This window comes from Gossypium hirsutum, chromosome A03, assembly GCF_007990345.1.
Source record: "Gossypium hirsutum isolate 1008001.06 chromosome A03, Gossypium_hirsutum_v2.1, whole genome shotgun sequence".
Taxonomy (NCBI): domain Eukaryota; kingdom Viridiplantae; phylum Streptophyta; class Magnoliopsida; order Malvales; family Malvaceae; genus Gossypium; species Gossypium hirsutum.
Window position 1 is genome coordinate 113,429,403 of NC_053426.1, and position 21,440 is coordinate 113,450,842.

A 21,440-nucleotide genomic window follows, 5' to 3' on the forward strand; every position below is an offset into this window, starting at 1 on the left:
AACTATTTATATGATTAATATTTTAATAATTAAACCGTTGAATTTATTAATATAATTGTACTTGTCATGCATGTTTTTTGAACTGATTCGATATCTCTATCATATCAATTTAAAATACTCTATATTTTAATATATATTCACTGGTTGAATTTTTTTTTACATAAAATAAATAATTAGAAATTTTAAATTTACATCAATTTTGACGTGCATGATCTACATGAATAGACCATGAAATATAATGATTAAATTATTAAAATATTAATTATATAAATAGTTATGGAAATATATAAAACTATTTTAATTTTTTACACTGTATAAATGAATCCCTCCCATATTTACAACAATTTTAAATGTTTCCTTTATTATATAAACTTCTATATTGTGCAATTTTTTTTAGGATATGTATTTATATAAATATAATATTTATATATTGAATAAATTAAATTAACCCCAACAAATTTGAAATATTTCCTTTATTTTAAACATAAAGGTTAATTTAACCTTTAATATTTATATATTTTATTAATTTAATTTTTTCAAGTAAAATTTGGCTTTAAATATTTTTAAAAAATTAAATTTGACCATCAACCTTTTAAAAATAGTCAAATTGTTATTTTTATAATGGAAATACTAACTAAAACGTTAAAATTTAAACATGATAATCTACATGGCAATTCACATGTACTTTTATAAACTTTTTATAATTTTTTTGAATTTTATTTTTTTCAAAATTTTTATAAAATTTAAATTATTTGTTGATGTGGCATAGAAGACGACAAGTAGTGTCCACATAAATTGCCACACCAATATTTTTAAAAAAAAATTATCACTCTCGTTTAAAAAAAATAAATTGACTCTTTTTTAAAATTTAATGTTCAAATTTAACTAAACAAAAAAAATGACAAAATTGACATTGATATCTAAATTTGTTTAAATAAAGTTAATTTCTTAAAATTGATTATATTTTTATCTATAATTTATTTGGTTTGTGATAAAGACTTGTAGCAAAGATGTTAAACTTAAATTAGTTTCTTTAAATATGATATTCTTTTGCAAGTTTGAATTTATTTAGTTATCCCAACTTTATTGTATATTTATATATCAGATTATTTCAAATTCGTATAAACCAATGTTGCTTGTGAGACAATGTCTATGAAATTGGGTGGCTGGTTAATATTAGAGGCTCGTTTGCTAGGTCAGGACTCGGCTCGGTCCTAAAAATGGGTTTAAAATTTTGCACAAGCCTGACACGAATAAAAATGTTAAAACTCGAGCTTGACCCGGCCCACCCATATTAATTTTTATATAATTTTAAAATATATATAAACTATCAAAAATACTAAAAACATCAAAATAAATATTTCTCAACATATTGAAAATAAATTTTAAAAAATATGTATACTTAAATAACACTAAAATAGATGCAACTTAATAAGCAAATGCTTCTAAAATAATAACAAAATTAACAAATGGGTTTAAAATAATAAAATAAATTTTATACAATATTCAAATAATAATAACATAATAATAAAATAGTAGCAAAATAGGGAGAAAACAATAAGGAAATAATATTAAAAAAATGAATTTTTTATCATGTAGTGAATTCAGATCGGGCTGGGCTGAGCTCGAGCCAAAATACCTTACCCAAGGCTCGGCCCCTTTTTAAAACGGGCCTAATTTTTTTTCCCAAATCTATTTTTTAGGCCTAATTTTTTTTTGCCCAAACACCTCTAGTCAATATAAAAATATAATGTATATTTATTATTATTATTATTATTATTATTACTACTACTTTCTAAGAAAATAGCATGGAATACGCGGCTTTGGCTTCATTCCCCTATTTCATCTTCCTTCAACTTTCAAGGTAAATGCCAAAAGGCCGGAATACACACGGCTTTGGCCTCTTTAGTTACGTCTGTAACGCCATTGAGCTTCTTTGAAACTTCTGGTAGGCAACCTTATACAGGATAGTTGAAAGTAATCTAAAGATTAAACCCCGTTTGGTATAAGTTTAATATTTGTTTATCAAGTGTGTTTTAGGTAAATCTGGTATCTTCTATGTAGGCAACCAGGATATTTCGCAGGTTCACTGTTGATAGCTTTGTTAATTTCTTTTTAAGTCAAACGTAATTATTTTGTCGGGGATCATAAGAAGTAACAAGCTTTGAGTTTATTTGGGTTTTAGTTGAAACCATGTTTTGTTAAATTAAACAAAGTGGTTGGCAAACATACTGAGTCCGAGATAATGGCGTTGGATTCATATGCTCTGAAAATTTTTGATCTGATACTGCTAGGGGAGGATGTTTGCTTAGCGGTTAATTAGTACAATTCGTTCAAGGTGGAATGTGGCGAGTTGCGGAAGCGAGTGAGTCGACTCTTGGAAATGCTCAACGACCTTATTTGTTTCATCACTTCTGGTTCTACTTCTTATTACTTGCGGCCACTTAACTGCATGGTTGCTAAGCTCTTGGATTACTTCATGGCGGCTCAGTATATAGTCCGCAATCAAAAGCATCAAAACTTGTTTTGTAGACTCTTCACTAGCCGTGTTGCAACCGATTTTCAAAAGCTCTTCCACGTTTTAGATGCTTCTATCACCGATATGGAGTGGGTGGTTAGCCTGTATGAGCCCCAAAATAGAGGCAGATCATGCTGGAAAACAGCTAATAGTGTGTCGCCTACTGTTTTGGTCTGGTCTTGCGTTGCCAATATCGAAATGGGGTCTAGTTTAGATGATCGAATCGAGGCTTGTGATCGTCTTGCATCACTCGTTCGACATAAAGACGAGTATAAGTACATCATTGTTGAAGAAGGTGGGGTAGATTCATTAATGAAGCTTTTGAAGGAGAATTGTTCCCTGGTAGCTCATATTGCAGCGGCTAATACACTTTGCCTTTTAGCTAATGAGGACAGTGAAGGAACTATTATGAAGGAAATGATTTCCACATTCATAAAAAGTTTATTGAAAAAATCTCTGATGCGGGATCAAATGCAAGCTGCTGATTTGGTTGCCAGCATTGCAGAGCGTAACCCGGAATTGAAACAACACAATTTGATTCAAGATATCGGAACCCACCCATTGTTTGAAAAGTCAAAAAGGGTGGGCACCGAAAGTAGAAAGTAAAATTGGTTGGCAAGTTGGGTTAAAAGTTGGCATGGGATAATTGCAATTTTGGTCCCTAATTGTATAGGGACATTGCAAGTTGATCCTTGAACCTCAACTATAAATAGGCCTAACCATTTCTTACTTTCTTCATCCCACACTTGCCATTCTCTACTTAAGGCAATTGTTCTCTCTCCCTATTTGTAAACTTTCACTTGTATTTTTGGAGTGAAATATATTTGGTAGTGCCCGAGGACGTAGGCAAAATTTGCTGAACCTCGTTAAAATTCTAGTGTTCTTTATTTTTGTTCTGCATATTTTGCAAGTGTCATTGTAGTGATTTATTGTGCTATTAAATTACGATAGAGGGATATTCTGGCTAGGAAAGATCTAGTATGTAAGCGATCCTCGTGATCCACCTCTCTTTCCTGGGAATTGAACTTAGTGTGATTTTTCAGTACAATAATTTTACTCTTTCACACGCTTCCGCGCAACAATTGGTACCAGAGCCAGGTTCGTACTTGGGGAATACGACCGTTTACGGTACTATTCACGTATACGGTACTATTCACGTATACAGTACTATTTACGTATACGCCACTATTCACGTATACGGTACTGTTCACGTATACAGTAGTTGGGATTGAGGAGAAAAATGGCAGCAGCATCGTCATTAGCAAGGACTACTGTGACAAATGCAAAATTTGAAGTAGAGAAATTTGACGGTACCAATAATTTTGGTATGTGGCAGTGTGAGATCCTGGATGTCTTATGTCAGCAAGAGCTGGATATAGCCCTTGAAGAAAAACCTGACAAGATGGATGACAAGGAGTGGGCCAAGATCAATAGACAGGCGTGTGGTACAATCCGCCTATGTTTGGCCAAAGAGCAGAAGTACTCCGTCATGAGGGAGACATCAGCGAAGAAGCTGTGGGATACATTGGAAGAAAAGTTTCTAACGAAAAGTCTTGAAAATAGGCTTTATATGAAAAAGAAACTTTTTCGGTTCACGTATGCATCCGGTATGTCGATGAATGACCATGTGAACTCATTCAATAAAATTTTAGCAGACTTGCTAAATTTGGATGAGAAATTTGAAGATGAAGACAAGGCATTATTGTTGTTGAATTCCCTTCCTGATGAATATGATCATCTTACCACCACATTGCTTCATGGGAAAGATTCAATCACATTTGATGCAGTCTGTAGTGCGTTGTATAGATCTGAGACTCGAAAGAAAGATAAAAGAGATCACAGAGATACAACTGCAGAAGTCTTAACAGTAAGAGGTCGTTCACACAGCAGCAAACCTGGTAGAAGGGGTAAGTCCAAAGGGAGACCCGCCAAAGATGAATGTGCCTTTTGTCGTGAGAAAGGGCATTGGAAAAAGAATTGTCCTAAGTTACAAAAGGGCAAGTCTATTTCTAATGCATGTGTAGCGGAGCATGATGAGGAGTCAGACTTTAGCTTGGTTGGCATGGCAATGGCATGTCAAACGGATGAGTGGATATTGGATTCGGGATGTACTTACCATATGTGTCCTAATAAGGACTGGTTTTCTAGTCTTGAAGAACTAGAAGGTGGAGTTGTTTTTATGGGCAATGATAGTGCTTGTAAGACAATGGGTGTAGGTACAATCAAATTGAAGAACCATGACGGCTCAATCCAAGTTCTGACAGATGTTCGCTATGTACCCAGCTTGAAGAAAAATCTCATCTCATTAGGGGCCCTAGAATCTAAAGGGCTCACAATCACTTTGAGAGATGGATTACTAAAGGTAGTAGCTGGGGTATTGACAGTGATGAAAGGCACTAGAAGAAATAACTTGTACTATTTAAATGGAAGTACAGTTATTGGATCAACATCAACAGCTTCTGCGAAAGATGCAGATTCAGAGGCTACCAGGTTATGGCATAGGCGATTGGGACATGCTGGTGAAAAAGCTTTGCAGACTTTGGCGAAGCAAGGCTTGTTGAAAGGTGCAAATTCTTGCAAATTGGAATTCTGTAAACATTGTGTTCTGGGCAAGCAGACGAGGGTAAAATTTGGTTCAGCAATTCACAATACGAAAGGAATTCTGGACTATGTTCACAGTGATGTGTGGGGACCTACCAAAGTGGCTTCTTTGGGAGGTATGCACTATTTTGTCACTTTTCTTGATGATTATTCAAGAAAAGTATGGGTGTATCTAATGAAAAGAAAAAATGAAGTTTTGGATGCATTTCTGAAGTGGAAGAAGATGGTGGAGACTCAGACAGGTCGAAAGGTCAAACGACTTCGATCAGATAATGGTACTGAGTACAAAAATGATCCATTTCTACAAGTATGTCAAGATGAGGGCATTGTGCGACACTTCACTGTTCGAGATACACCACAGCAGAATGGGGTGGCAGAACGCATGAATCGGACTATACTGGAGAAAGTTCGATGTATGTTGTCCAATGCTGGATTGGGCAAGGAATTTTGGGCTGAGGCAGTTACATATGCGTGCCATCTAATTAACCGATTGCCATCAGCTGCAATAAATGGAAAAACTCCTATGGAGATGTGGACTGGTAAACCTGCTACTGATTATGATTCTTTACATGTTTTTGGTTCCACTGCATATTATCATGTAAAAGAATCTAAGTTAGACCTAAGAGCAAAGAAAGCATTATTCATGGGTATAACTGGTGGTGTAAAAGGATACCGTCTCTGGTGTCCTGATACAAGGAAGATTGTTTTCAGTAGAGATGTAACTTTTGATGAATCAACCATGATGAAGAACGAGGATTCACAAAAGGATGACAAAACCAGTAGTACTTTGCAGCAGGTGGAGTTTGAAAAGGTTAATGATGATCCAGCTAATATTGAAAGAACAAATGATGAAGAAGTTTCGACCCAAGAACTTCTACAGCAACAAGATTCAATTGCATATAGGAGGCCAAGAAGAGAGATTCGTAAGCCTGCTCGCTTTGACGATATGGTGGCCTATGCACTTCCAATTGCAGATGATGATGTTCCTTCCACTTACACAGAAGCAATAAGTAACTCTGATGGTGTAAAGTGGAAGCAAGCTATGAATGAAGAAATGCAGTCTCTTCATAAAAATAGGACTTGGGAGTTGGTGAGACTGCCCAAGGGAAAGAAGGCAATTGGATGCAAATGGGTATATGCAAAGAAGGAAGGATTTCCTGGTAAAAATGAAATTCGATACAAGGCTAGATTGGTAGCAAAGGGTTACGCTCAGAAAGAAGGAATAGACTACAATGAAGTGTTTTCTCCAGTTGTGAAGCATTCGTCTATTCGAATTTTGCTAGCCTTGGTTGCGCAATACGATCTTGAACTAGTTCAGCTTGATGTGAAGACAGCATTTTTACACGGTGATTTGGAAGAGGAAATCTATATGACTCAGCCTGATGGATTCAATGTTGCTGATAAAGAAAATTGGGTTTGCAAACTGACAAAGTCGCTTTATGGATTGAAACAATCTCCGAGGCAGTGGTACAAGCGATTTGATCAGTTCATGAAAGGGCAAAGGTACACAAGAAGTAAATTTGATCATTGCGTATATTTTCAGAAGCTACAAGAAGGAACTTTCATATACTTGCTCTTATATGTTGATGATATGCTGATAGCATCTAAGAGCAAAGTTGAGATTGAGAGATTGAAGACTCAACTCAATCTCGAGTTTGAGATGAAAGATCTAGGTGAAGCTAAGAAGATTCTTGGCATGGAAATATGTAGAGATAGAGCTCATGGCAGAGTTAGCTTGTCTCAGAAGCAGTATTTGAAGAAAGTACTACAGCAATTTGGCATGAACGAGCAGACCAAACCTGTAAGTACCCCGTTGCCTTCTCATTTCAAGCTTTCTGCACAACTATCTCCTTCGACGAATACGGAACGAGAATACATGTTGCAAGTTCCGTATTCTAATGCAGTGGGTAGCTTGATGTATGCAATGGTGTGTACAAGACCCGACATTTCACAGGCAGTTAGTATAGTGAGCAGGTATATGCATAATCCTGGAAAAGGACATTGGCAAGCTGTGAAATGGATTCTACGGTATATTCAGAAGACCGTGGATGTTGGATTACTGTTCAAGCAGGATAATACACTTGGTAAAGGTGTTATTGGGTACGTTGATTCTGACTATGCCGGTGATTTGGACAAGCGAAGATCAACCACCGGTTATGTGTTTACACTTGCTGGAGGACCAATAAGTTGGAAGTCTACACTACAATCTACAGTTGCATTGTCAACCACAGAAGCCGAGTACATGGCTGTAACAGAGGCTGTAAAGGAGGCTATTTGGTTATAAGGTATGGCTAAAACCTTGGGGTTGGTTCAGGAGCATATTAACGTGTATTGTGATAGTCAAAGTGCTATTCATTTAGCAAAGAATCAAGTCTATCATGCACGTACAAAACATATCGACGTACGATTTCATTTTGTGCGGGAAATTATTGAAGAGGGGAAAATTTGTCTTCAGAAGATCAAGACTGCAAATAATCTCGCAGATATGATGACCAAGGTGGTAACAGCAACCAAGTTCGAACATTGTTTGAACTTGATTAATATCCTGCAAGTTTAACAGTTGAAGAAGGCACTATCAAGTATTGTTGTCAAAGGCAGAAAGAATTGTGTGAAGATAAGATTATCCTAATCAAATCTTCAAGGTGGAGATTATTGGAACCCATCCATTGTTTGAAAAGTCAAAAAGGGTGGGCACCGAAAGTAGAAAGTAAAATTGGTTGGCAAGTTGGGTTAAAAGTTGGCATGGGATAATTGCAATTTTGGTCCCTAATTGTATAGGGACATTGCAAGTTGATCCTTGAACCTCAACTATAAATAGGCCTAACCATTTCTTACTTTCTTCATCCCACACTTGCCATTCTCTACTTAAGGCAATTGTTCTCTCTCCCTATTTGTAAACTTTCACTTGTATTTTTGGAGTGAAATATATTTGGTAGTGCCCGAGGACGTAGGCAAAATTTGCTGAACCTCGTTAAAATTCTAGTGTTCTTTATTTTTGTTCTGCATATTTTGCAAGTGTCATTGTAGTGATTTATTGTGCTATTAAATTACGATAGAGGGATATTCTGGCTAGGAAAGATCTGGTATGTAAGCGATCCTCGTGATCCACCTCTCTTTCCTGGGAATTGAACTTAGTGTGATTTTTCAGTACAATAATTTTACTCTTTCACACGCTTCCGCGCAACACAAGAGGACATAATATGGCAGCTGGTGGTCTTGCTATCATCTGAACAATCAACGCTCGAGTTGAAGATTAGCTGTTCCAAGGCTTTATGGAAGCTTGCTCAAGGGAGCGTTTCCAATTGTCGGACTTTAACGGAGACGAAAGGAATGCTATACTTAGCCGAGTTAATAGCAAAAAAGCGAGATGATTTACGGTACAATTGCATAATGATCATAAGGGAGATCACAGCTATTGCTGAATCAAATAATGAGTTTCGACATTGGGCCTTTACGAGATCTTCTCAGGCTGCAAAGGCGGTGGTTGACGAGCTATTGGGGGTAATCAAAGAGCTTGACGATACAAAACTAAGAGTTGCTGCAATTAAGTCCATTGATTCATTGGCAAGGTCTTTCTCAGCCAAACAGAGTGGAGTGATCGGTCCATTGGTGGCTCAGCTGGGGAATACAGATCAAGATGTTGCAACGGAAGCTGCAATTGCATTGAAAAAATTCGTTTCCACCGATAATTACCTTCGTTCGGAGCATTCGAAGTCGATAATAGAATTCCAAGGTGTACCATTGTTGATGAAGTTACTAATTAGTGGGGATAAAAAGACCCATCCACACGTATTAGCATTGATATGCTACCTTGCCCACCATGACAGCAATCGCAATGTTTTGATAAAAGCTGGAGCTTTAACTGCTCTTCAGACAATAGCTCCCAGAGTCAATACAGAATATAAAGAGCTAGAAACATTCGTCCTTCGCACAATATCCAAACTCCAATCCTATCTACTGAGGAGCAACAACAAACAGAGAGTTCAACAGGCATCATACAGTTTATTACAGAACAGAGCACAGCATTTGTTGACACAATAGGAGGTCGATTAAAGCTGCTGTACAAAGGGCTTACCGTTTATCTACCAAGGCTAGTAAAATAAAAAATCCTAAAAAGAGAATTTTAGGGGAAATACATTCATTAAAGACGACGAGGATTCAGCAACTTTTGAATGCTAAATGCATGGAACTAGCTTTGATTTCGGTGTATTACCTAAAGAAAAGACTTGAGATTAAGGAACCTGAACAAAAGCTTAGGTTGGTGGTGAGAAAATTCGTTATGCAAATTCTTTTTACATAAAATAAATTATTAGAAATTTTAAATTTACATCAAATTTGACATGCATGATTTACATGAATAGACCATGAAATATAATGATTGAATTATTAAAATATTAATTATATAAATAGTTATGAAAATATGTAAAACTATTTAAATTTTTTATACTGTATAAATGAATCCCTTCCATATTTATATATTGAATAAATTAAATTAACCCCAACAATTTTAAATGTTTCCTTATTATAAACTTCTATATTATGCAAATTTTTTTAGGATATGTATTTATATAAATATAATATTTATATATTGAATAAATTAAATTAACCCCAACAAATTTGAAATATTTCCTTTATTATAAACTTGTATATTAAACATAAAGGTTAATTTAACCATTAATATTTATATATTTTATTAATTTAATTTTTTAAAGTAAAATTTGGCTTTAAATATTTAAAAAAATAATAAATTTGGCTATTAATCTTCCAAAAATAGTCAATTTGCTATTTTTATAATGGAAATACTAACTAAAACCTTAAAATTTAAACATGAGCCTACATGGCAATTCACATGTACTTCATATTTTTATAAACTTTTTATATATTTTTTTAAATTTTAATTTTTTCAAAATTTTTATAAAATTTAAATTATTTGTTGACGTGGCATAGAAGACAAGTAGTGTCCACATAAGTTGCCACATCAATATTTTTAAAAAAATTAACATTCTTGTTTAAAAAAATAAATTGACTCTTTTTAAAAAATTTAATGGTCAAATTTAACTAAACAAAAAAAATGACTAAATTGACATTGATACCTAAATTTGTTTAAATAAAATTAATTTCTTAAAATATTAATTATATTTTTTTCTATAATTTATTTGGTTTGTGATAAAGACTTGTAACAAAGATGTTAAACTTAAATTAGTTTCTTTAAATATGATATTCTTTTGCAAGTTTGAATTTTTTTAGTTATCCCAACTTTATTGTATATTTATATATTGGATAATTTCAAATTCGTATAAACAGATGTTGGTTGTGAGACAATGTATATGACATTGGGTGGCTGGTTAATATCAATCAACATCAAAATATAGTGTATTATTATTATTATTACTTTCTAAGAAAATAGCATGGAATAGACGGATTTGGCTTCATCCCCCTATTTCATCTTCCTTCAACTTTCAAGGTAAATGCCAAAAGGCCGGAATACACGGCTTTGACCTCTTTATTTACGCTTGTAACGCCATTGAGCTTCTTTGAAGCTTCTGGTAGGCAACCTTATACAGGATATACAGTTGAAAGTAATCCAAAGAATAAACGGCGCTTGGTATAAGTTTAATATTTGTTTATCAAGTGTCTTAGGTAAATTTCGTATCTTCCATGTAGGCAACCAGGATATTTCGCAGTCACTGTTGATTGCTTTGAACATCTGCACTCTGCAGCCTAATAAAAGGAAAAGCTTTATTGATTTCCTTTTAAGTCAAAAGTAATAACTTGGTCGGGGATCATAAGAAGTAACAAGCTTTGAGTTTATTTGGGTTTTAGATGAAATCATGGTTTGTTAAATTAAACAAAGTGGTTTGCAATTGAAACATACTGAGTCCGAGATAATGGCGTTGGATTCCGATGCTCGGAAAATTTTTATCAGATACTGTTAGGGGAGGATGTTTGCTTAGCGGTTAACCAGTCCAATTCGTTCAAGGTGGAATGTGGTGAGTTGAGGAAGCGAGTGAGTCGATTCTTGGAAATGCTCAAAAACCTTTTGTGTTTCATCACTTCTGCTTCTACTTCTCTTTACTTGCGGTCACTTAACTGCATGGTTGCTAAGCTCAAGGATTAATTCATGGAGGCTCAGTGTATAGTCCGCTATCAAAAGCATCAAAACTTGTTTTATAGACTCTTCACTAGCCTTATTGCAACCGATTTTCAAAAGCTCTTCCACGTTTTAGATGCTTCTATCACCGATATGGAGTGGGTGTGGTTAGCCTGTATGAGCCCCAAAATAGAGGCAGATCATGCTGGACAACAGCTAATAGAATGTCACCTACTGTTTTGGTCTGGTCTTGCATCGCCAGTGTCGAAAGGGGGTTTAGATGATCGAATCAAGGCTTGTGATCGTCTTGCATCACTCGTTCGACATAAAGATGAGTATAAGTACATCATTGTTGAAGAAGGTGGTGTAGATTCATTAATGAAGCTTTTGAAGGAGAATTATTCGCTGGTAGCTCATATTGCAGCGGCTAATACACTTTGCCTTTTAGCTAATGAGGACAGTGAAGGAACTATTATGAAGGAATTGCAGCGGCTAATACACTTTGCCTTTTAGCTAATGAGGACAGTGAAGGAACTATTATGAAGGAAATGATTTCCACATTCATAAAAAGTTTACCGAAAACATCACCGATATCGAAACAAACGCAAGCTGCCGATTTGGTTGCCGGCATTGCAGAGCGTAGCCCGGAATGGAAACAACACGATTTGATTCGAGAGAACATAATATGGCAGCTAGTGATCTTGCTGTCATCTGAACAATCAACGCTCGAGTTGAAGATTAGCTGTTCCAACTTCCAAGGCTTTATGGAAGCTTGCCCAAGGGAGCGTTTCCAATTGTCAGACTTCAACGGAGACGAAAGGAATGCTATGCTTAGCCAATTTAGTGGCAAAAGAACAAGGTGAATTATGGTATAATTGCATAATGATCATAAAGGAGATCACATCTATTGCTGAATCAGATGATGGTTTTCGACGTTAGGCCTTCACGAGTTCTTCTCCAGCTGCAAAGGCGGTGGTTGACGAGCTATTGAGGGTAATCAAAGAGCTTGAAGATACAAAACTAAGAGTTCCTGCTATTAAGCCCATTGGTTCATTGGCTAGAATCTTCCGTAAAGGCAATCATCATCGGGTGATTAGTCTATTGGTGTCGCAGCTTGAAAATGGGTGTGGGGAAGTGGTAATGGAAGCTTTGGTTGCTTTAGAGAAGTTTTCCTGTGACGAAAATTATGTATGCAAAGAGCATTCGAACAAGATGATCGAGTTCAACGCTGCACAGATTTTGGTGAAACTGTTGAGTGATGGTGAAAGCGAATTGAAGCTACAAGTGCACGGGTTGGTGCTTATGCGTTGCATTGCTTCGAAAGCTGATTATTGTAAGGCAGTGAAAGAAGGGGAACTTGGCACGTTTGTTTCGCAGAAACCTGAGTTAAAATAATTGGCGACCAAGGCCTTACATTCCCTAATATTGTATTATGAATACTAATGAAGGCACTAGATGGAAAGTTTATCAATCCCATTAGCCAGCAAATTGTGCATACAATATTACATTTTTCACATAATTGATGTATCATATAGCTAAATTTTCTTCTGATAATTACCTTTGATAAAGTTAGTGGGGATGAAGTCAGTAATTAGTGGGGATGAAAAGACCCATCCACACGTATTAGCATTTATATGCTACCTTGCCCAACGTGACACCAATAATAATATTTTGATAAAAGCTGGAGCTCTAACTGCTCTTAAGAAAACAGCTTCCAAAGTCATTAGAGAGCTAGAAATATTGGTCCCCAACGCCATATCCAAACTCCAATCCAATAAGTCATTTTTAAACTACTAGGGTTCAGCTGATTTCAAGTCTGAATATTTCTATTGTTTAGGTTTGGGTCATTTCAAAGTACCTATTTTAGTTATTTAATTTTGAATCATTTCAAGTTTGACAATAATGATGGTTGTTTATTTCAATATAAGTCATAGAGGGTTTGAGTCAATTTTTTGTTTAAATTACGAAAATAATAAATATGTCCTTATTTTTCGATCAATTTAGATTGGTACGCAAATAGAAATTTTACTAAATCCACCTATCTCTAGAAGTCTTCATGGGTAAGTGACCTACTCAACTTGGTTAATTTAATTCGTTTTGAATTAAATTTATATTTTTCAATTGAGTGAAACTAAATTTTAACTTGTTTAACTTTATATTTTTATTTTTTATTTTTTACAATAAAATTTTAATAATAAAGTAAATTATTTAAATAAATAAACTCAAACTTAAACTCAACTTAAACCCAATTCAACTTAACAATCTTACCTACCTTCAACTTCATTCTTTTTCATAGTTCAATGCAGGGGCAAAAAGAAGGGGCAAGCAGGGCTCTAGCCCCCAACTAAATTGAAAAATTACAATTATAATCCTTATATAAATTAATATGAAAAAAATATATATTTTCTCTAAAATATCATAAAATCTATATTTAGTATGTGAAAAATTTATAATTTAATTTTTACTAAAAGAAAAAGTTAAATTCGCCCATGGTTTTGTGATACAGTTTACACCAAAGTCAAAACATATTGGTGCAAAAAATTCAAATTCCATCATTTTCAGCTCTCCATTACGTGTGAAGTAAATAAAATAAAATCCACAAAAAATCAAAATTAAGTAACAATAAAAAATATATATATTGTCATCATTATATTTAGTGATTGATCGATTTGATGTGTGTGTACGTCGGCATGCCATGCAATAGTGTTTTAATTTCTAAATCAAATATTTGTTCATAACCACTAAGTTACCTGTTACCTACCTTGACTCAATTACATATTTTACTTTAAATTAATTTTGGTTATGGTTGACGTCAGCTTTATATATTTAAGAAATTCAATGAATTGCATATTTATTAATTATGGTCAGTGATTTAACTCCAAGCGATGATTTAATAATTGATGCGGTAGATTAGTACACATCGATGAATAGAATAATACATCGTAGAATCAAATCGATTTGATAGTCAATGCCAAATATCGAAGAAAAAAATAATTTAATTTGTAAATTCGTAAAGTTTAAAATTATTTTATAAAAAAAATGAATTATAGAAAAAAAGAATTAGAAGTTTTAATTGATGTAGGTAGTGTAAATAAAAAAAGCTATATAGCAGCAATTTTAATAGTTCAATGACTTAAATAAAAATTTTCAAATAGTTTAATGATTATTTTGTAACTTATTGAGTGACCAAAATGTAAATTTACTAATCGTTTATTGACATTGGATGTAATTTACCCTAAATATAATTACAATTAGACATATAAATAATGCAAATTCAAATAACTATAACCAAAGTAATTTATCACAAAGTTGTTATAAATATAAATAATACATGTTCAAATATCTATAGACAAAATCAAACATCACAAAGCAAAATGAAGTGTTATTCTATATATCTTCAAAACCATACCAAAACAAACATGAAAGTTAGATAAAAGTATAATGGAGGTTATTGTATTAGAAGTTGAATTGCAATTTACTCCCTTTATTAAAAAAAAGTAATTTAATCTCTATACGTTAGATCAAAGAGTAAACGGATCTTTCTATTAAAATTTTCGTCCAAATCTTTTGTTAAAAATTGGTACTATTTGATTATTTTGTCAGCTACACTAATATTTTACAAAAAATGATCAATTTATTTTTTTATCTAAAAATACTAATACAAAAATTTTCATAATATTTTTATCTAAAAATTCTAAATAAAACCCAAATAATGAAACTTAAATCAAAATAAATTTTTTTTTTAAATTTATCCGAATCTAAAACATCAAAATCCAAAAAGTTTGACCTTGTCTACCCACTAATTAATATATTGGTATACGTTGAGAAAATTTACAAAATCTGAAATCCAATAATCCATGGCCAAAATTGAGAAACGTCCCACCACATGCCTCCTATCTTTTCCATTTTGCGAAATGCCAACCATGTAACAACACTTGGATCAAATCTTTTTGTGTATATTGTCGGGCATGGCAATTATTTAAATGCATTAAATATCTTTACATTATAATTTTTACTTTAAATTCGTCCTTAAATTTTAAAATATTCTAATTATATCCTTAAATTACTGATATTAATCAATTAAGTCATTTGTTATTAAAATTATTAATTTAATTGTTAAATGATATATCAGATCTTGTACAACATAATTTAAAATGAAATAAGAAAAAAATTAATATTGTTAAAATGGATGTTGTAAAAAATATTAATTTTGAGATTTTCAAATCTTTTATGAATGTTTTATTGTTTTCAAGATACTTTATTTATGTCGCAACATATTATTTTTTTAAAAAAATCATTTTAAATTTAGGTACGTAAGAATTAGTGTGTCATTTAATGATTTTAATAATACAAAGACTCGATCGATATATAATCTTGATAGTTTAAAGATGTAATGTTAAAATTTAAAAACTAGTTTAAAATAAAAGTCATAATACGAGGATGTCTTATATAATTAACTCATTTCCAACAATTTTTACATTTCATATCATCTCAAACTCCAACTGAGACCTAACTGTACTGATAATAATAAATGATAAAGAGTGGAGTGTAGCTGAATCCGCCACGTTCTATTTTTATATATAACACTACCATTTAATCTCCACTGCGTTCAGTTTCAATTTTATTATTTTTATTAATTTTATAATAATACTATAAATCTTAAATTGTTTTGTGAATGTAACATCTATGGTTTAGAAATTTATTTTTTTTTAAAAAAAAAGAGAGAAATTGATTATTTTTATTTAATTAAAAATATTTATGAAAAAATTACATGTAAAAGTAAAAGTATATAAAAATTAAGTAAGACGTGAATATATAACACACAAAAGGTCAAAAATAATCAGAAGAAAAGGACAGGTATGAGGTACATGGGTCGTGAAGAATGATTTGATTTCGCATAATATATATATTATATAGTATCTAAATATGGGTTTAATTATTTGATTCAAGCTATGAAGTCTTCACCAATATCGGTTAATAATAAATAATAAGGTTTTTATTCTTTTTCATAAAAAGGTAAATTGCATATTTATTTGGCTGGGGAAAATTTAATAATATTTTTTCAACTTTAAAAAATATATTAATATTCAATTTTTTGTTCATTTGATAAAAATGAGTATATCTGTTACACATATACGTGTGAAAAGTACTGTAACATATCAATATCTTTTCCATGAAATCATAAAAGCGTAGCATTTTGGTCAAAAAAAAAGAAAAAGAAGAAGAAATAAAAGCATAACATTTAATAAACGTTTGATACATGCATCGCTTTGATGAATGGCAATTTATATTGATGTGTTTTGTTGATATTTAAAGCTAAAAAGAATATTGAAGGAATTTAATTTAATTTAATATGTATATATTGCTTGGTATTGCATGTTTTATGTTTTAATATAATATAGTATATTTTGATTCAGAAAAATCTGGGAAATGTGGTTTCATTATGTAGTCGTGGAGGGTTGATTTCATATAATATATATAATATATAGTACCTAAATAAAGGCTTTTATGCTTTTCCGTAGAAGGTAAATTGGATATTTATTTGGTTTCAGATCGAAATTAATAATATCTTTTAAACTTTCAAGAATATTGTCTATAAAAGCATGTGAATATAAAGCTTGACAACGACAAATATTCAACACCAAGAAATGTCAAACTTCTTTTTCATAAAAAAAGGTATTTATCAACATACTTCGTGAAGATATGGAATTCTACAAGATTGAGGTGTATCACATGACACTAATATATATATATTATATACACGTGAAATTTATTTTATTGTATAATTTGATATAATTATGTACTTGAGACTTGAATTGTGATTCATATATACATTTAAAAAAATAAATAAATACGTTATTTTCATATCAGATTAATATAGTAGTTTGTACATGCAATATATTAACGTAAAATGGTGCTAATTTGACAATGTCGTTAGTGATTTCTAAAAACTAAATCAAATCAAAATTTGGTGTATGAAATTACGCATTAGACCAAAGTTAATGTATAAAATTTTATCATTATATTAAATTATAATTTTATTAATTTTGAAAGGAGTAAAGAATAGATTTATCATTTTTGGGCCTAAAGATGGTGGAAGTGAAAAACAAATAGAAATTAGGTATGGTATATGATTGATGGCAAAAATTGACCTAGTAAAATTAAGTATTATTATTTAAAGACTAGTAATTATAAGCAGATTAGAAAAAGAGAAAATTGTTAACTTATACATAAATATAACCAAATTAAATATGTTGTAAAAGTAGTGAATGGTCAGAGAGATTATTAAAAAAACTTAGAAATCATTTTCACATAAATATGTTGGAAGATATGATGATCAAACTTTAATCTTTGACAGATCATTCCTGAGTTGTACTAGTTTCGTGCAATTTCATGATTGAAAACTTCCATTCCCCAACCCCCAACATTTTATTTATTTATTTTAACAAGCAAACCCTAAACAATACAAGATATTCCACACAACTTACTGTTGATTTTGACAAATTTGTGTATTTACTTTTTAATATTTTTGTGTTAAATATGTACGATAGTTTAATTATATTTTATAATAGTATATAAGATAAATATTATTGCGTCAGCATGAATTATACATAAACCATCACACCAGCATCGTTAAAAAATAATATCCTAACTAATATTTCCATTCAAAAATAAATTAATGATCAAATTTAATGAATATATATATAGAGAAATTGAGTTTTTGAACAACAGTGTGAAATCAAATCCAAGTGTATGACAGGGAATTTTCTGTTTTATTTTGGAATGCGAATCATGTGCTTCAATTTATAATGATATCATAGTAGAAAAATAAATATAGGTTTTTTTGTGGATAAGATCAACCCAGAAATCTATTTGTCATACAGTAGGTTGTCTCCTACAAGCTTTTGTTTTTACTATTTCGCTCCATTATTATATAGGTAGGACAGCTTCTCATTTATTTTTATGTTTTTTACTTCATCTAATTTTTAATTCTTTTAATTATACAGTTGGCTTTTCGTTCCTCTAAGAAAGCATGAAAAATAAAATAAAATTTTGCTATTAATCCTTCTACTTCATATAAATTGTAGATTTAATATTTTTAATTTATATATTTTCAAAATTTGGAATTTTAATAATGATCTAAATGGTTATTTTCAACATTATATGTAATAAACATATTATCATATGTATAATGTTATATTGACTTGCAATTTTTCATAATACTTAAAAAAAGTTTACTTCGTTCTAGTTATCGAATTTAGCAATTACTAGATTGAAATATTAAATTTTGAAAAATGTGAAGAATAAAAATAATCAAATTGAAGAATAGGGATTAAATTTACAACATAAGCGTGATACGAGGCTTATAGCAGAACTTGACCTAATGAATTATTCAAAAAGTACAATGACTAAACTTATAACTTACGCAAATGTAAGGACTAATAAGAAATTTTTCAACATAATCATTTCTCTCATATACTCAAAGTCTTGGCAGCCTTTATAAAAAGGGGTCATCATAGAACTCATTTAGCAAAACATACACTGCATGGTTTAATTACAACATTTAATTAGGACAGAAGCTGTTGGAAGAGAAACTTTATTACGAGTATGGGAAATGTGGGAGAGATAGAAGAGATGCAATGGTTTTCTTCTCCAGATTCAACAACAGCAACACTGCCATTGTTGTCTTTGAACCATGTTTCTTTTGTCTGCAAATCTGTGAGCAAATCCGTGAGGTTTTACGAGCAAGTTTTGGGATTTGTTCTCATCAAACGCCCTTCTTCTTTCAACTTTGAAGGAGCTTGGTATGCTTAATTACTACACCACTCTCTTTAATTTCTCTCTTTAAAGCTGTTTTTAAATTAATTTTTCTTCGTGAAATGGTTGACTATCTGTTTTGATCTCTGAGTAAATTTGGGGTTTAACTTTTTATACCTATAATATGGTTCTAAGACTGTTGAGGCAAAAATAGAGGAGTGGGTGAGTGATAAATGGATGATTGTGGAGAGAACCAATTAGTTGAGTGATCTGAATTAGTGTTTGCATGAGTAAATTTTTTGGGGGGGATTTTTAACTCTATCCGAGAAGTTTGCGAAGTGTGGGTTCGTTCAATATTGGTATGTCTTTCAACATATCTTATATTCTTCTCGATAGGGTTGTATCTCAATTTTGTAAGAGCTCGAGTGTTTGAAGAGGTAACAGGTTCAACAGAATGGGAACATCTTATCGGATGCTCGAAAAAGTTGACCATGCATGCCTGTATATTCACTCACCAAAGAAATTTCAACAATTGCATTTGGTGGGATTTGAATCCATACCTATGATTTATGGGTAAGAGCCCGAGTGATAGTGTCTTTATTGACTCGTTGAAGCATTTTTTTAGCTCTTAGCTGATGATACTTTACAAACTTCTCCTTTTCTCGATGAGTCATCTTAAAGTTGAAATTTTTCGGGATGAGTTTTTATTTAAAATACCTCTATTGCGGGATTAAATTCTAATTTTAATCCAATAAAGGAGAACTATTATGTGGTTCTTAAAGCATTGAATCTGCAGCATGTGGAAGGCATTTATTTTCCCAACAAACTCCAACACCGATTGCAATCAAAATGCTTTCTTAAAAAAATGGATATTTGATTTTCAGGTTGTTCAACTACGGTATCGGCATCCATTTGTTAGAATCCGAGAGCGTTCCAACAAAGAAAGAGAAAATAAATCCCAAAGACAACCATATATCGTTTCAATGCTCCGACATGGAGCAGGTGATTCGAAAACTTGAAGCGATGAAGATCGAGTACGTGACGGGAGTGGTTGAAGAAGGTGGGATTCAAGTGGATCAGTTGTTTTTTCACGATCCCGATGGCTACATGATTGAGATTTGCAACTGTCAAAACCTTCCGGTTCTTCCACTTACCTCTTGCACTCTCAAGCTGCCCAGTTCCGCGGTTCCTTCTTTATACGGTAAATGCTTTTGTTATGGTTTAATTCTGGTTTTAGTCCCTTTAATATGCTGATATTTGAAATTTAGTATCTTTTATTTTAAGTTGGGTTTTTTAGTAAGTCTAAATTGATAGGCAACGTTAGTTTTGTCATTAAAGTGATGCCATTGATTTGTTATTCGATCAAATAGTTAGGATGACGTCAAAGTATAATTAATCAGGTTTAATTAATAATAAATTATTTGTTTGTCAAATCAAGGGCGAAACCATAAATTAGTGGGATCAAAATTGAACTGTAAAATTTTGTGGGGTCGAAAAAAATTACCATTTTATTAATTACATTTTACAAAATTTAAGGGCATAAAAAGCAATTTTCCCAAACTAAGGAGGGGCTATGTCGAAAACTTAAGATTGTTTAAAAAAAATTAAATAGTGTTATCAATTTGGAAGTTGAACATATTTGAGAGGTCTCTCTATTTTATGAATTTGATCAAATTAGTCTCTTTATTATTAAATGAATTTATATTTCGTCCATGTACTATTTAAAAAAGAATTAAATAAGATCAAGTTAGAGTAGTGTTGACATTTAGTCATTTATTTTTTTAAAAATGTCCATATGTTATTTAACAAAGTTAGTATTTTTAAAATTTTTATGGTTTTGCAAATGAATTTTTTGTTTTGTTTGGAATTGAACTGCACTTGAAAAAAATAATGTTCAAGATATAATACAGGGACTAATGTTCAAGATATAATACAGGGACTAAATTGAGCCATTTAATAATAGAGGGACTAATACAACACAAGACTTTCAAGGTACTTCAACCCAATTTGAATCTCTAATAACATTATATAACTAAAGAATAATAGAGGGACTAAAACAAGAGTTAGACCTTATATTTATACATTAGAATTCAGTGAGTTTTTGATTCATTTAGGGAGAAGCTGACTGTTAACGTTGTAATGAAAACTACAGAGAAACGAAGCAGGGAGACACCTTGCTCTGCAGTGGCGACTGTGATGATGGAAAACTTGCTTTTGGATATGTTGGACATATCCTTTTGATTGTTTCGATTTTGGATTCAAAAAAAATTTGTTTTATACAAATTGTTTGCCAAGTCTGTGAAGAAGAAAAAAGAAGAAGGGGGAGGGGATATTTGTAATGCTAGTGAAAGGTGGTTGTTAGTTTATTCAATTCGTGATTTTTGTGCTTGTATTTACATTGAACAGTACTTAATAAATGCATGTGAAATCTTGTCCTTTCCCTTGTCATGATGCATACTGGTTCAGTCATTT

General features: G+C 32.0%; 2 protein-coding genes across 5 annotated transcripts; both read left to right on the top strand.

The window, feature by feature from the left end:
- The first annotated feature begins 2,383 nt into the window (after window positions 1-2,383).
- On the top strand, window positions 2,384-9,160 carry LOC107938498 (uncharacterized). The gene is made up of 2 exons (XM_041095814.1): window positions 2,384-3,081; window positions 8,377-9,160. The coding sequence occupies exons 1-2, from the start codon at window positions 2,384-2,386 to the stop codon at window positions 9,158-9,160; spliced, it is 1,482 nt and encodes a 493-aa protein (XP_040951748.1).
- A 9,496-nt stretch (window positions 9,161-18,656) lies between these two features.
- LOC107938525 (metallothiol transferase FosB) lies at window positions 18,657-21,404 on the top strand. 4 transcript variants are annotated; one of them, XM_016871703.2, is made up of 5 exons: window positions 18,723-19,015; window positions 19,413-19,541; window positions 19,853-20,169; window positions 20,905-20,960; window positions 21,121-21,404. In XM_016871703.2, exons 1-5 carry the CDS (start codon window positions 18,819-18,821, stop codon window positions 21,163-21,165), a joined length of 744 nt encoding a protein of 247 aa, XP_016727192.2. In that variant the 5' UTR covers window positions 18,723-18,818; the 3' UTR covers window positions 21,166-21,404. The 4 variants fall into 4 exon arrangements, with proteins under 4 accessions (XP_016727196.1, XP_016727192.2, XP_016727195.1 ...); XM_016871706.2 differs by lacking the exon at window positions 19,413-19,541 and having other exon boundaries at window positions 18,724-19,015; XM_016871704.2 differs by lacking the exon at window positions 20,905-20,960 and having other exon boundaries at window positions 18,728-19,015.
- Window positions 21,405-21,440: the final 36 nt, after the last annotated feature.